Source organism: Macrosteles quadrilineatus, unplaced genomic scaffold, assembly GCF_028750875.1.
Source record: "Macrosteles quadrilineatus isolate MER2022 unplaced genomic scaffold, UCM_ALF_1.0 Scaffold_2__2_contigs__length_208266976, whole genome shotgun sequence".
Taxonomy (NCBI): Eukaryota; Metazoa; Arthropoda; class Insecta; order Hemiptera; family Cicadellidae; genus Macrosteles; species Macrosteles quadrilineatus.
The window spans coordinates 131,515,486-131,530,279 of NW_026542595.1; the positions used below are offsets into that span (position 1 = coordinate 131,515,486).

Consider the following 14,794-nt stretch of genomic DNA (forward strand, 5'->3'; position numbering starts at 1 on the left):
ATTTTCCCCTGGGACTTTCATATTAGGAAATGGAGTTTTGGGAAAAACATATTGATTGGTCGTCACAGGTTTAATATAAAAATCTTTACTTTGTTAGCATTTCCTAAACGCTACTAATTTATTGGTTGTACAAGTGTTTTTTAAATTGGATGTGAAAGTTATGAAATTAGATATTTTACCTAAAGTATGTTTATTTAATCTCTGGAGGTACCATTTAATACTTTAATACTTTAATACATTCTTATGAAATGGCGACCATACAATGTAGGTATTTTAAGCCAAGTATGAATGGAGATGAGTGTAGGATGTGTGGCGCGATCTTGTAGTCTTGTTAGTGACTAAGGCCGACATTCCTTAGACACAGCTGTTAATTAATAGCCCAAACAGCTAATGGCAACTAAGGGATTATATCCCCTTTTGTATGTATAATTTCTTGTATTACTCTATGGAAACACAAACCTGGTGATCTCCTTGTCACAAATGTGGCACACTGGATACTTGTCTCCGTTCCTCAATTTGTCGCACACTGTAGAAGTGACTGAATCAGCTGCTGTACATGCGAGTTAATTAGCAAAACACAACACAAAACTGGTGAATGTCAGTAAACAGATGATTCTACAAATTATATTTTTTTAAGTAAAACAAATTATCCATGCAACATTTGTTAGATGTACTAAAGGTACATCTAAGTCATACATTACACATACATTAGGTCTTTGAGATTAATTTTGGACACATGTCTCGTAAGTGTCGTTGGGACTTGTCTATATGAAGATGAACTTAAAGATTGTCTTTGAGATATGAAAATGATGGGAAAATACAAATTTAAAAACTTGTAAAAATGCTTAAAAACTTTTTGTAGCTACAAAAAATTTAGTTATCGTATTGACTAGTTTTTTTAATATGACTGACTTGATTTTAGATTTTAATAGTTACCCATATCTGTATACAAGGAAGAATCATCTCTTTAGCAACATTCATACATGCAAGTTTTAAGAACAAAATTAATAAAAGGTTTATAGTAAGTAAGCATTAATATCACAACAAACTATAACTCAAATAGTCATTGGAAATTTGTTGTTCATACATTCACTTAAATAGAACGGTGAAAAGTATACATAAAAGGGTGAACCGCTCATAATAATCTATTTTGCATGTAGGTATACAAATTGGAATATTTTTAAAGATTACCTAAACATAGAATAATGAATTGGATTGCAATTAACCATATTTCTATAGATATATTGTTGAAATGATTATATGAAGGCCACAACCCCTGTGTAGATCTGTTGATGTTGACTAATGGAGTGGTTATTTTAGTTTAAAATAAAAATCGTATATACTTTATTTACAAATTCATCTTAAAGTTACGGTTTATTGGTGTATACATAACCGATAAAATATTGTGTATACCTAACTAAACAATAGACTATTTTAAATATTTGGATAAAAATTAGATAGGTAGTGAACAGTAAAAAGTTCGATTTAAAACATATGTTACAAATTATGACAAATTAAAATACAACTTACAAAACAACGCCTTAAATTGTTTTTAAAAGATAAAAAAACACAAAACACTTGAACTTAACACAGTTCTTAACTCTTGTTAAACTTAGTTTGAAACCACATAACAAAGTTAAAGTAGATTAGAGATAAACGTTATGTACAATGTTAAACTACACTCAAATTAAACACCAAAGAAGGTCCAAAAGCCATTCCGAGTGCGGAAGCTGCAGCCCTTTACCTTATCTGACTGTTACAACTGCCACAGAGAGGGACCCGACCGCCAGCGCCGACTGCAGCGTTGAGCACACCTCTGCCTCGGCGCGGTGCCGTGGTTCCAGCGGTGGTCGAACCCTTAGCAGCGCCAGGCCCTGCATCCGGGAGTACTGAGGGTGGCTTAGGGGGCTCAGGAAAAGCTGGGGCTTTATTTACAATGGGGAAGGTAGGTAGGGTCGGTTTGGACGGCTTAGGAAGAGGCAATTTAAAGGAAGCTGAATTTACACTTTCTTTATCCTCTTTCACGACTACCCAAGGAGTTGGTGGTTTCTGTTTCTCCTGGGTGAAGAACGGTGGGGCTTGTCTTAGACTGGCCTGATCAGCGATGGGAGATTGAAAAGATGAGGACGGTACTGAAGGTTTGAAAACTTGTTTTGTATGGTCGAGTTTACCCATCACTGGCGAGCTACATTTTGGAATCGTTCTTTCTCCAGCTAACGGTGTTCGCTTTCCAGCCAGAGGTGACGGCTGGTAGCCCATCGTATCCATTGACTTGTGATCCTGTTCGTAAGAATAAGCTTTTGTGACGGACCCGCTGCTGTAAGCACCTGCACTCATGTAGGATACAGAGCTGGAGGTGTCTGCTGTTTGGAACTTGTTGTTCAACGCTTCTATCTGCTGTGTGTATGCCTCACTCAAGGCTTTCACACTACCTCGTCTTTCTGTTGTCGGATGTGGCACTGAATCTGGTCTAGGTGGTTTTAGTTCAGGAGCTTTGATTTGATGAGGAACCGGTGAATTAGACCTATGAGCAAGTGGGATCTCTCCGATATTTCTCTGATAGTATGGCAGAAGATCTGGTGGGTGCAGTCCTGAAGGAGTTAGAGGACGGTCGATTCTTGAAGCAGATAAACTGCTTTCATGAGTCTTTACCGACTGTTGGATTTCAGATTCAGTTTTTTGCGATTGTACTTTGGAAGTACTTTTGAAAGCTGATTTAAGTTCATCTGTTACTGGCTGATAAGACTTCACTGTCGATCGTTCTACAGACTGGCCGAGAGAAGCGTACTTACTGTAGGAGTCTGGTTCACCAGCTGGAATAGGTTTGAAAGCACCTTGACTTGGCTTTGGAGCGAACTTTTGGATTGATTCGTGTTTGCTTGAGGTTGTTTTTTGAACTCTTGTACTTGCCTCAAATTCTAAATTAGACTCACCGAAAGCAAAAGGAGCTGTTGGAGCTGTTGTCAGTGCTTCAAGCATTGAGCTAGCTTGCTGTTTTGGTGCTGATATGAAAGGAGGTGTGTCAGCTATAGTAGCACAAGGTAGAGGAGAGTATGGGCGGTCTGAGGCTATAGTCAAGGCCTGTAGCAAAGGTGAATCTCTACTTCCAGTTACAGGCAGATAACCTGGCTTAACGTCAGGTTTTGGTTCTCCTGGAGGATATCTTGGAGGGGGGAAATCTGTTGGTATGTTCTGATAAGATAATGGATAGTTACTTTCTAAAGGCTGTGGGGTGAAGGTGCGCTCAGGTGCAATAGTCAAACCCGATGTGAGCTTCCCTGTTTTTGTTATTGCTTCACCGGAAAAAGATTTTTTCTCCTGATATTGACTTGAGGAAACAGACTGGTCAACTCTACGACTTGACTGTTCAGTAGCTTTAACAACCTCACCAACTGAGCGAGATGATTGTTGAGATTGCTGGTCGTACATCTGGTTCAGATTGGTTTTATCCATTGATTGGGCCATTTGAAACACTTTGTTCAGTTCTTGTTTTATAATTTGCTCCACCTGGGATTTTGTAACTGTCTCCTCCTCATCAACAGAGGCTTCAGCAGTAAACTTAGGGTATGATTGTTTTCTTGGTTCTTCAGAGGTTGATTGGCTCCCTTCACTCTTCCCACTTTCTTTATTAAGTATTGTGGATTTTCTACTAGATTCAAACTCGCATGAAGAGTATTCCATTTTTTCAGATTTTGTAACTGAAGTCTTTTCCACCCCACCCTCAGTTGTTGATTCTACGTTAAGCGAAGTCATAACTTGTGGTCCACCAAAATCTGTAAACACCCTCCGAGTAGTTTCTTCTTCAGTGGTGGATTTTCTTGATTTCTCACTTTGCCCTGAAGACTTCCTACTATATTTTGCTTCTGAATCAGGCTCTGTAACATTAGGGTTTCCTCCATCTCCCTTGTTAGGGTTCTCATTCCCATTGTTAGAGCCATTTCTTCCAGGATTTCCATTGCCACTGCCATTTCCATTTCCATTATTTGAACCATTTCTTCCAGGATTTCCATTTCCAGAACCGTTCCCAGGATTCCCATTTCCATTATGGTTTCCAGGATTGCCATTGTGATTTCCTGGGTTTCCATTGCCATTACCACCTGAATTATGATGGTTTGTTGGGTTATTGTTATTCCCATGGTTTCCATTGTTACCTGTGTTATTTCCACCATTTTGACCATGACTGGGGTTTCCGTTGTTGTAACCATTGCCTGAACTTGCTTTCACATTGTAGGCAGAAAAGCTCTCACTCATATCAAACCTAGGTGTGTACTGTTGTTGCTGTTGAGTAAATGTCTGTTGTTGTTGTTGGTGTTGGTAGGACTGAGTCACTGCTTGTGTCTGCTGAACATGTTTGGAATGATCCACAAATCTCTCCACTGTTTCTCTAGCTCCTTGGAACTGTTCCGGAGTTGCAGTGCGAGGCTGGGCAACTGAAGGATGCATGTTCGGTACGTCCGGAGGGAAGCTGATGGTAGCGTGAGGACTGATTGGACGAACAAAGCATGCAGGAGGCATTGGTGACCAACTGCCATGAGGTTTCTCCATCAAGTTCTCAATCTCAGGAGTCAAACAACGCTCCGACTGAGGTGGCTTTGGCTGCGGAGTGAGTCTCGAAGTTTCATACGATTGATGAACTTGTTTCCTTGTCATTATTTGCTCCAGCTCAGGAGATGCTGCTCTCATGTGAGACAATTGTGAAGAGCTTATCTCAGCAGTGTACATTTTTTGAGACCTCACAAAGGACTCTTCCACCTTTGTTTTTCTCGTTACATGAACATTTCCTTCGTCAGAAGTTTCAAAGTTTTCAGTCTGTTTTAAAGTTTCTTGCCCAGCTGTGCCATAAGATTCGCTAACCACTTCTCCTCTTCTAAAGGGAACTGGTGATGCCCTCACTGGGTCTTCAGCTAAAGGTGCCATTGTTTGTACAGAGGTTCTTTTGTCTGACAAATTGCAAACCTCACTCGAGCAAACTGACATTCTCTTTGATTTATCCATACAACAGGTCATGTCCTCTATTTCTCCAACTTGCCCCGTTGTTTTTTGAGGGAATGATTGGGAGGAGGGAAGGAAGGATTCACTATGACCTATAATTTTGATTTTGTGGCCAAAATTCAAAGGAGAGCCACATAACCAAAATCGTACAAACACAGCAAAAAGAGCATGCAAACAAACATAATAGTACAGGAGTTTAGAGAATGTTAGTATAGTTTAGAAAATGTTAGTAGAAGAATTTAAAGTTAAGGAGAAGGGAGACAGAAAAACAAAGCATTAGAGAACTGCCGAGAAGTTTGAAGCATGAATGTTTGAAAGAAAAAAAAAGATTAACAGCTAAGCAGGTCAGTTGAAGCAATTTCCTTATAAAAAACTAATTAGTTTATAATATAACTGTAACATAATAACAGCTTTAAAAGCAATTTAAAATATTACTAGCCTGAAAATTGTAAGCATTATATTTATATTTGAGAGCTGTTTTGACAAACTTTATGTTAGAGTTCTATTCTATATTTAGTTTATAAAACCATGGAAAATGGCCTTGGTTTGGCGTTGAAAGAGGAATAGCCTGGAAAGAACATAAAAATAATTAGATTGCAAGACATTGACAAAATTTTTATAATGTATTTTTTTATAATGATGTAAAATTTCTACTCGGCACAATAAATTTCTTTTTGTTCAAATCAGCTCTCAAAAAGCATATGAGCAGTTCTTCAAGAAACCCCAAGGGCTGGCAAAATATGTTTTCCTCTTACAAAAATATGACAAACGAACAAGTAAAAGTTAATTTGATAACATTTATTTCACAGAAGGGTACTATGTTCATTTTAAGATATTATAATATTGAGATCTGTCTTTTATTATTTAATAGTAACTACAATATAACAAGGCCATTTCCCTCAAACGGAAGATTACCATACCCTAAAACAGAATAATTTTTCTTGCAAGTGTTAATTACTGTCTTGTTAATTACTGTTAAAGCATTGGTCATCATTGAATTCCACATGTATACACACACTGACATACGAAACATTTATAGTATCATGTGTCAGTGTGTGTATAAATGTGGAATTCAACGATGACAAATGCTTTAACAGTAATTAACAATACAGAAGATTTGACAATGGGGCTGTTTGCCCCGAAACTATAGTCATCAAAAAAGACGACTTGGATTGAAGACGTAAATAAGGTATTTAACCTATCATTTACTCTTTATCAATCCAGGAGGCAAAAACATGGATAAAATATAATGTCGAAGAGCTGATGTGCATACAACATATTTGAAATTGTATAATGCAAAACTAAAACTAGTAAATATGTTAAGAATGTGCATTAAAACATTTATAATATTTTGCAAACCCTTGGGATGAAGAGCAGGGGATGTGCACTGAATAATATTATCATTACCTTTTTTGCCCAAAGGTTTAGAAGGGATCTGACCTAAGGAACAAATTAATGTTATAGACTACAAGTTACTTAAACTAAAACACTATGCTGTTCACTTAACTCTTTGTTTCACTATGGATATACTGTACTAAAAAGTAGACATTCCATTTGAGTTAATGTTTTAGCTTTTTAGGTACTAAACGACCTAGCTTGATTAAAGCTACAGAATATGCTGCTGTAACGCACATTTTCATTCTCAAACACCAGCTTTGTAATGATGCAGAATGGATACTCTGATCACTGTAAAATATGTCTTTATGTTCTTCATTAATGAATACAGCTTAAAAATAAAATAAACAAATAACTTAACAACAAACACACTACAACAAACACTCTACAACAAACACACTCAACAAACACTTTATAAGAAACAAATTAGTGTTGTCTTTGAGTATAAAATCAAATCCACAGAGATGGGATGTCTTCTTCTGTATCCAAAGTCAGCACTTTATCTAGTTAAAAAATTAATGTTTATGGCCTTAAAGATAATATGTACTTGCAAAATGCTATAACATCTTAGCTATAAATCATTAAAATAATTGGTAGATAATGGAAAGCACACTAAATTTTTAAATGATTGAAAAGTTGATAAAATATTGAATGAATAAGTAAATACTCGATGAATTTTTAATGGAGCAAAGACAAATTTAGGGTAAAGAAAATGTGTAAGTACTACATACACTTTTAACCTAAACCTTCAATTTATTTTAACAGGACTCGATAACTAAAAATGGGTGTTCACACTCCTACAACGCAATAAAAAAATGTATCGCACTAGAGGTTTCACCAAACTCATTTAAACAGTCAAGTTTTTTACTTTAATTAAGTATAAACAAAGAGGTATTGAGAAAATAAACTTCAAGCTTCACATCTTTGGTAAAAATATTAATTTGGTTACAAATACATTTTGAAAATGATAATTAAAGATTTTAGATTTTTGAATGCTATTTTAGAAACTAAAATTATATACCCTATAAACCAATAAAATGACACATAAATAAAATATAACCTAAGCTTTTGCACTGGGAAAAAATTACAAAGAGTTGAAAAAGACAGAAAAACATATTTTACAATTTACAGTGTGTTTATTTTAATTTTGAAGTTATTATGACTCTCAATTTTACCACTATAATTTGAAGACTAAAATATTTTTCTGTAACCTCTACACTTAAAATAAAAACCCAAATAAAACAACATATTTTAAAATGTAGATGATTAGTAAACCTAATGATCATATTTTTTAGATGGATATAGACATTTCATTTGCATGATAAAGTTGTACAGTAACCAGTTTATAATAAAAATAAACATAATTGAGCCATCGATAGTTTTTACTGATGTAAATTACTATTTTCTTTTGAAAATGTCAATTTTTTCCAAGGCTAACTGAAAGGACTACTGTAAACCACAGTAACTTTTATGTCACAATAATTAATTAACATAGTGACAAAAAATATGGGAGAAAATAACAGTCTTAAACTGTAACATACTCAATGAGTGGCTATCATTAAACTATATATATATATATATATATATATATATAGATGTCCTTTTTTAAATATGAAATTTGCTAAAGCTAGTCCGCATGGGATGTCTATTTCAATATCCAAAAGTTAATAATGAAACCTAACCTACATAGTAAGTATTTTAAAACCAAGAAAAATCACCCACCTGGTAAGGTCTTAGGAAAAGAAGACGGGGGTGCGGGGGCCGCTCCGAAGGGAGCTGGGGCTGGAGCTGGAGCTGACGGGGGGTTAAACTGCACTGAACTGAAGGGCTTAGACGGGGGTGAAGTGACTGATGGGGCTGGCGCAAACGATGGAGGAGCCGGCGCAAATGATGGAGGTGGTGCCGGCGCACTGAATGAAGCTGGGGCTGGCGGAGCTCCGAATGGTTTTGGTGGAGCCGCACTAGATGGGGGCTGTAAAAGAGAATAAGTTAAATATTCAATCTTCTTTTTGATACTTTGTGAAGTTTGCCAATGGATTCAGTTTTTAAAAGTTGGAAGTGAGATACAATAATATGTGAGAAATTATTTATAACACAGAGCTTAGGATAATTATACCTTGTATGCTTTCTCTATGATTTGTAAGTGAAACAAATTTTGTTAGGCCTAGTTAAATTGATATATTCCAAACAATTATTGCAGATGAGTTTAACTTATAGAGTGTTTTGGCCATCTGAAAAGATTTGTGGAGTCTTTAAAAGTAATTTAGGGAAAAAATGTATTTAATGACCATTTGTATTAATTACAGTGTAGAGAAATTTTTAGAAGGTAAAGAGGATACCATTTGTTAATAAATAACCCTGACTACAGCAATCAGGTTGAATGTATAGAAGTTTTACGTAACAATACACTGTAGCCAAGACATGGTTTAACCTGTCATGTATTTGTATTTACAAACAATCTCTGAAGGGTAAGTTATAGAATGTTTACAAACAAATATGCAAAGTTTATCTTCATCCCTGTGAGTGTGAACTGTTTTCACATTCATAATTAATCTAAAATTAATCTTAATACACATTTATATTATGAAAACAATAAAAGTTCAATTAGAGAACAAAATAAAAATTGTACAAGAAAATTATAAATAATGCTTTAGGAATAAAAATCTAGGCAGATTTATCTGAAGGGAAATAATATTGAACCAAGAGAGCAAGTATGGTAAGCAACTAACTATGAGATAAATAGATAGAAAAACAACTAAATAAAAATAAAAATGAATATAAACTCTGAAATAAAATGAAATGCAGGAATTGGCGAAGCACATGTAGATGTTGAAAACTATGCTGAAAATAAAGAAATAAGTGAAGCCGCTAGTGTCAAATGATCTAAAAGCGTCTTAGAAAGCTCACGCCACGACATCAGATCCACGGTACCTTAAATGAACGCGGAGGGTTGACATGAGAAGGCTTCAACCTCGGAGCCTGGAAAAAACCCCTTGTCAGTTAGGGGCTTGAAAATCATGTCCAAACATATCCCCACAGCAACTTCTATCCTATTCAGATTCTCTTGGTCTAATGTCTACTCTTTCTTGCTCTAATTTCTATTATTCTCTGTTTGATACAGACTTTCATCCATACTAGAGGCTTATAATAAATAATTATGTGTTAAATATGGAAAGTCTTGAATATGGTCTCTCCACAGATGTAAAAACCTTTTGTTGGGTGGTGTTGGTGTTAGACATTTAGTCAAATTACAATGACATATCAACCCAGTTGGAAATTTTAAATGTAAAACACTTTTATTTTAAGGAAAACTTATCTATACAAAAGTCAAATTTCAAATAGTGTATGTTAATGTATCAAACAGACGTCATCTTATTGCAAAAGGGAAGGGAAAAACACCCCCTTGCACCTTGTACACGGGAAACACGACCAAACACTTACAACCTCATTCAAATAAATATTTTCCACGGGAAAAATGTTTCTATGCAGTTGTTTTGATTATGATATACAATGTAAAATAAGTGCTATTTAAAACCATGTGTGTTTGTTGAAATATAATGTCTAATGTAGTTTTTATTTCAGTAGTTTCCTTCTCGACGAAACCGAAGTTCATCCAACACCAAATGTCAAGTTTCTTGGATTGATCTTGGACGAGAAACTTAGTTTTCATGGCCATATGAAACACATTGCAAAGAAACTTAGCTCTGGTATTTTCGTTTTGCGTAACCTCAAGAACAATGAAAATCTGGAGGTACTGCTGACTGCATACTATGGGCTCATTTATCCCCACTTAGCATACGCCGTTCCTATTTGGGGATGTGAGTGCCAGCAGACCAACATTTTGTTTAAACTTCAAAAAATGGCTATGAGGACTATTTTCTCTTTGCAGAAGCGTAAATCATGCCGTAAATATTTTGCTCATTCAAAAATTTTGACATTTCCATCCATTTATATTCTTGAATCCTTAACATTTGTAAAACAAGAACTTGCTCAATTTAACGTTTCTGTCAAAAACCACTACACTTTGCGAAACTCACACACATTACCAATCCCTAAACATTCTACGACATTTTTCAAAAGACACTTACAGTACAATGGAATAAAACTTTTCAATTCTCTTCCACTTTCTCTTAAGCTAGAACCAAACCTTCCAAAATTTAAAAAACGATTAAAATCTCTTTTGATAAATTTTACCTCTTACAGCGTCCAGGAATTCATAAATCATATCAGCTCTAGGAATGCCATTGTAAATGTTCATTTATAAGTCTTTGATGCAATTTGTAGTATAATGTAAGCCATTTTGTAAATACCTGTATAATTGTAGATCTATGTAAGGCATCTTTTAAAAATAATGTGACTTAGCTAATGCAACTTGTTTTGTTAAAATTTTGGCTAAATAAATGATTTGATTTGATTTGATTTGATTTGAAGTCTTGATTGGCGCCCAAGTAAATCTGTCCCAACCAACAGAACTTAATTTGGCCAGGATAAATACCTATTCATTTAGAAAATACACCTTTAAATTTCATTATATGTGGGTACTCCATTTGGGTCAGCCAAAATATATATTTTTTTAATGAAATTAATTAAATGTGTTTTATACTATCCCACAACTCAATTATAGATGTTGGTTACCCAGAACTAAGATTGGGAGATTTCTAATTTTACCCAGATCATGAAGGAAATGATTGATTTTTTGCTTCTGAGAGTTTAAATTACTACACTTATCTATCACTCTCCCTCATCAACAAAATGAAACAAATCGATGCTACTGTATGTACATCTACTCACATTTCACATATAAAATCCTCCACCCATTCCTATACACCAATACACCACAACACAATAACGGAATGAAACAGTTTTGTGTAATTCCAGGAAGAAATACTCACATGGAATGGGAGAGGAGCCATGGTGCCAGGTTGAGGGGAGGTTGGTCCGCCATGAGCTAGAGGGGAAGAAATTGCTCCTGAAGGAATGGAACCACCCCTGAAACACAAGGAGAAAACATGCTGCAACCGTATCTAAATACTTTTTCCTACAAAGTTTTCTTAACCTTTTACGATGCAATAGTTATTTGTGTAACTAGTGGTGAAAGTGGCACTTTGCTGCACACGAGAGCGTGCGGAATGATCTCGAGTGCAGCAAAGGCCTTTTTCACTCGTGTTATACATTATATTTTTCCTACAGTCACTATAAAGCATATAAATAATTAGTCTTTAAAACACTATACAACACGTTTTTAGGTTCAGCTGGCAACACAAATGGTGCCCTAGAGAAAGTAGTACCCGCGGTCCGTATCACTCCGCTATTTTTCCTCTGCAAGAAATGTGCTCCGCGTTTTGAGAATATAGTTCCGTATGTTTTTGTAATTTGAAGTGGTTTCCGCGCCTAAAAAAATGCTTTAAAGGTATTTTCTTGTTTATTAAGATCGTAGGAATGTTTTAAAAACGTTTAAAAGAAAAGTCCAGAAAGTTCAGAAATACCGAAACTATAAACACGAAATGACAGGTTAAATCGTAGTTATAATAGTCAATCAGCTGCTCATAGTATTATTATCTTTAAGTGTTGCCAACCTATTTCCAAGCGTACACGGATTACGTGCATAATAGAACCACGCTGTTTTGTGTTGTTTCGTTGGAATCCTGATGTGCGGCAAAGTATAAACCGTACGGCAAAGTATAAACCGTACGGCAAAGTATAAACCGTACGGCAAAGTATAAACCGTACGGCAAAGTATAAACCGTACGGCAAAGTATAAATATGCAGCAATTAGCAGCTTTCTGTACTATAAACAGTACAAGGAAGCCAACTTTGTCGGGTGACTGTAGGAAAAAGACTATTTTTTTGTTTGCATAATTACAGTAGGAACCAGCTGATCTGCAGTCTGCACAGATAGCCCAGTCAACGAAGCTCAAAATATGTCCCTCAGCGGGAAAAAATGGTGTAGTCCCGGATTTTTGCACAGTTGTAGGGGATACCCTCCTGAACAACATACTAAAAGTCCTGACTGATGGGGTGTGAGTTATGGGGGGGAAGGGGGGTGTAAATGCACAATTTTTCGGTTTTCTGTAAATATCTCGAAAACAGTGCCCTCTAGCGGTAAAATGTACGTATACAAAAATTAAGAGCATTAAATTTCCAACAATAATGCTCATTACATCGTGTTCCTAAAATCAACACTTAACGAGATACATGGGTCATAAGAAAAAAAAAACATTTAGAGCAACTAGTATTATTGTGGTAAAGTGATTGTTTTATACTACATCAAGTTATATAAACTGATAAAAATGTGCTAAATACTCGTCTATGCAGCACAGCTGTTGAAAAAATTGAGGGAGAGGAAGTCGGGCCGGACTGGAAGCTGAGAGACCAAACAGTGGTAACCATAATAACATACTGTAATATTAAAACTAAATTAAACTTGCAGAAAATTGTATTACACTTGTCTTTTAACCCAGTAACCTAACACATTTTACCTTGCATGAAATGGGGTAGTAGGTTTCTTACGTTGTTTGTAATAGTACCGAGATGCTAAATCCAAATTTTCGACCTCGGCAACCTCCCGAATCACCTCCAAAAACCTTAAAAATCGGCGGAATTTTGCACTATTTTTACGTTTGTCCGATTTTGACCCTGAAGCATCACTTTTTCATAGAAAACTACCATAATCATTTTTAAAGTACATTAGATTACCTATCATTTAAGTCCAAAATGGTTAATACAGGCCTAATAGTTTTCAAGATATGGCACAGCAAATAATAAATAAAATTGCCAAATTATTGGGGGGCCAATACCTGGGGGGCAATACCACTCATTCAGCTTCGTTGACTGGACTAAGAAGCTCAAATAAAAATTTACATTGTTTACCCTACCACTTAGATGTATAGTAGTAGTACCCAATGTAAATTGAATTCTCAGAAGCAGAAGATGGAATATAGAAATACCCTCGTCGCAGCAAACCTGCAGACTAAGCAAATTTCCATTTGCCTGATTGAATTTACACCAAAATGTCTCCTTAAAAAATATCACATTTATTCCCTAAATAGTATTCGTTTAACAACTAGTACTTAGGTTTGCTGCAACAGGGAAGGTAAAAAAGTGTTTTTTTATGTTAATAGATTAGTAAGAAATAAATACATTTTCCAAATTTGATCAAAATATGTACATAAACAAGCAAACAACAACAGTTTACTTATTCTTCATAAGAATAACGTGGGAATTTTAAATTTAAATTTTTTGGGAATTTTCTCTGTAACTATTATGTGCAATAATGCTTCAACATGCTAAACTGTTTATCTTTTTATTTTTAAGCCCAACTAAAAAGTTTTAAAAGAAATTGCAAAATTTGATGTTTTTAGGGTCAAAAATGGGAAAAACCCATTTTTACCCCATAAAACCCTCCATAAGCTCCCTCTCCTATAGTCCGATCATGTTGGTTCCCGAACTCGTTCGAATAAATGTAAATTTACACGTTTATACCAAATTTCATCAAAATCGAATCATTTTTGCTCGAGTTATCGTGCTAATGGATGCCCGCTAACGGACGGATTCTAACAGATCTGCATTAGAAATGAGAAGTCAAGGTTTCAAATACTTACAGCTACAGCCTTTAATGTAAAAGGGGGCGTTTTTCATCGTTTGTAAATACTTTTTTCCTTGAAACTGTTACACTGTAATTTAGTAAATCAGGTTTTTTCTGTAATTTACGGATGACTAAAAAAGCTTTGTCTAGAGTTTCACAATAGGTTAGAATTGTTGTCAAACCATGTTCACCACCAATTACGTCTGACTTACGGAGGGATGGTGATGGGGTCCAGGTTAGCTCCGGGAGGGTTGGCTCGGGCCGCCAGCTTGGCGTGGATGTCGCAGTACAGCTTGTTGTTGATGTTGTAGTAGCCGACGTTCTTGAGCGAGGTGCCACAGGTGGCGCACTTGAAGCAGTCAACGTGCAAGTTCTTGTCTTTAATCCTCACAAACACTCCGCTGTGAATAACAAAATGTGGGTTAAAAGCATAGTTGTAACATTTTGCATTTACAGAAAAAAATTACTAACATAAATTTAACTGTACTGTTCAAACCCTGGAGAATGTTTGACTTTTTCCATTTTAATTGTGAAATAGTTATTTGTTTAACTAGTGGGCAAAGTGGCACTTTGCTGCACACGAGAGCAATGCAGAATGATCTCGAGTGCAACAAAGGCCTTTTGCACTTGTGTTACACATTATATTTTTCCTACAGTCACTATAAAGTATATAAATAATTAGTCTTTCAAACACTATACAACACGTTTTTAGGTTCAGCTGGCAACACAAATAGGTGCCCTAGAGAAAGTAGTACCCGGTCCGTATCACTCCGCTATTTTTCCTCGGCAAGAAATGTGCTCCCCGTTTTGAGAATATAGTTC

General features: G+C 35.7%; 1 protein-coding gene across 4 annotated transcripts in view; it reads right to left on the minus strand.

Annotated features, from left to right (window-relative positions):
• LOC128987729 (PDZ and LIM domain protein Zasp-like) overlaps positions 1–14,794 on the minus strand; it is a 76,523-nt gene that overhangs the window by 7,133 nt on the left and 54,596 nt on the right. For 3 of the 4 annotated variants that reach the window (XM_054408729.1, XM_054408731.1, XM_054408730.1), the window contains exons 7-11: positions 14,185–14,373; positions 11,280–11,376; positions 9,319–9,366; positions 8,110–8,359; positions 1,745–5,084 (exon numbers count right to left, since the gene is read on the minus strand). In XM_054408729.1, coding sequence (XP_054264704.1) covers positions 1,745–5,084; positions 8,110–8,359; positions 9,319–9,366; positions 11,280–11,376; positions 14,185–14,373 — 3,924 coding nt within the window. The remainder of the gene's footprint in view (positions 1–1,744; positions 5,085–8,109; positions 8,360–9,318; positions 9,367–11,279; positions 11,377–14,184; positions 14,374–14,794) is intronic. The other variant, XM_054408732.1, reaches the window with a different exon arrangement.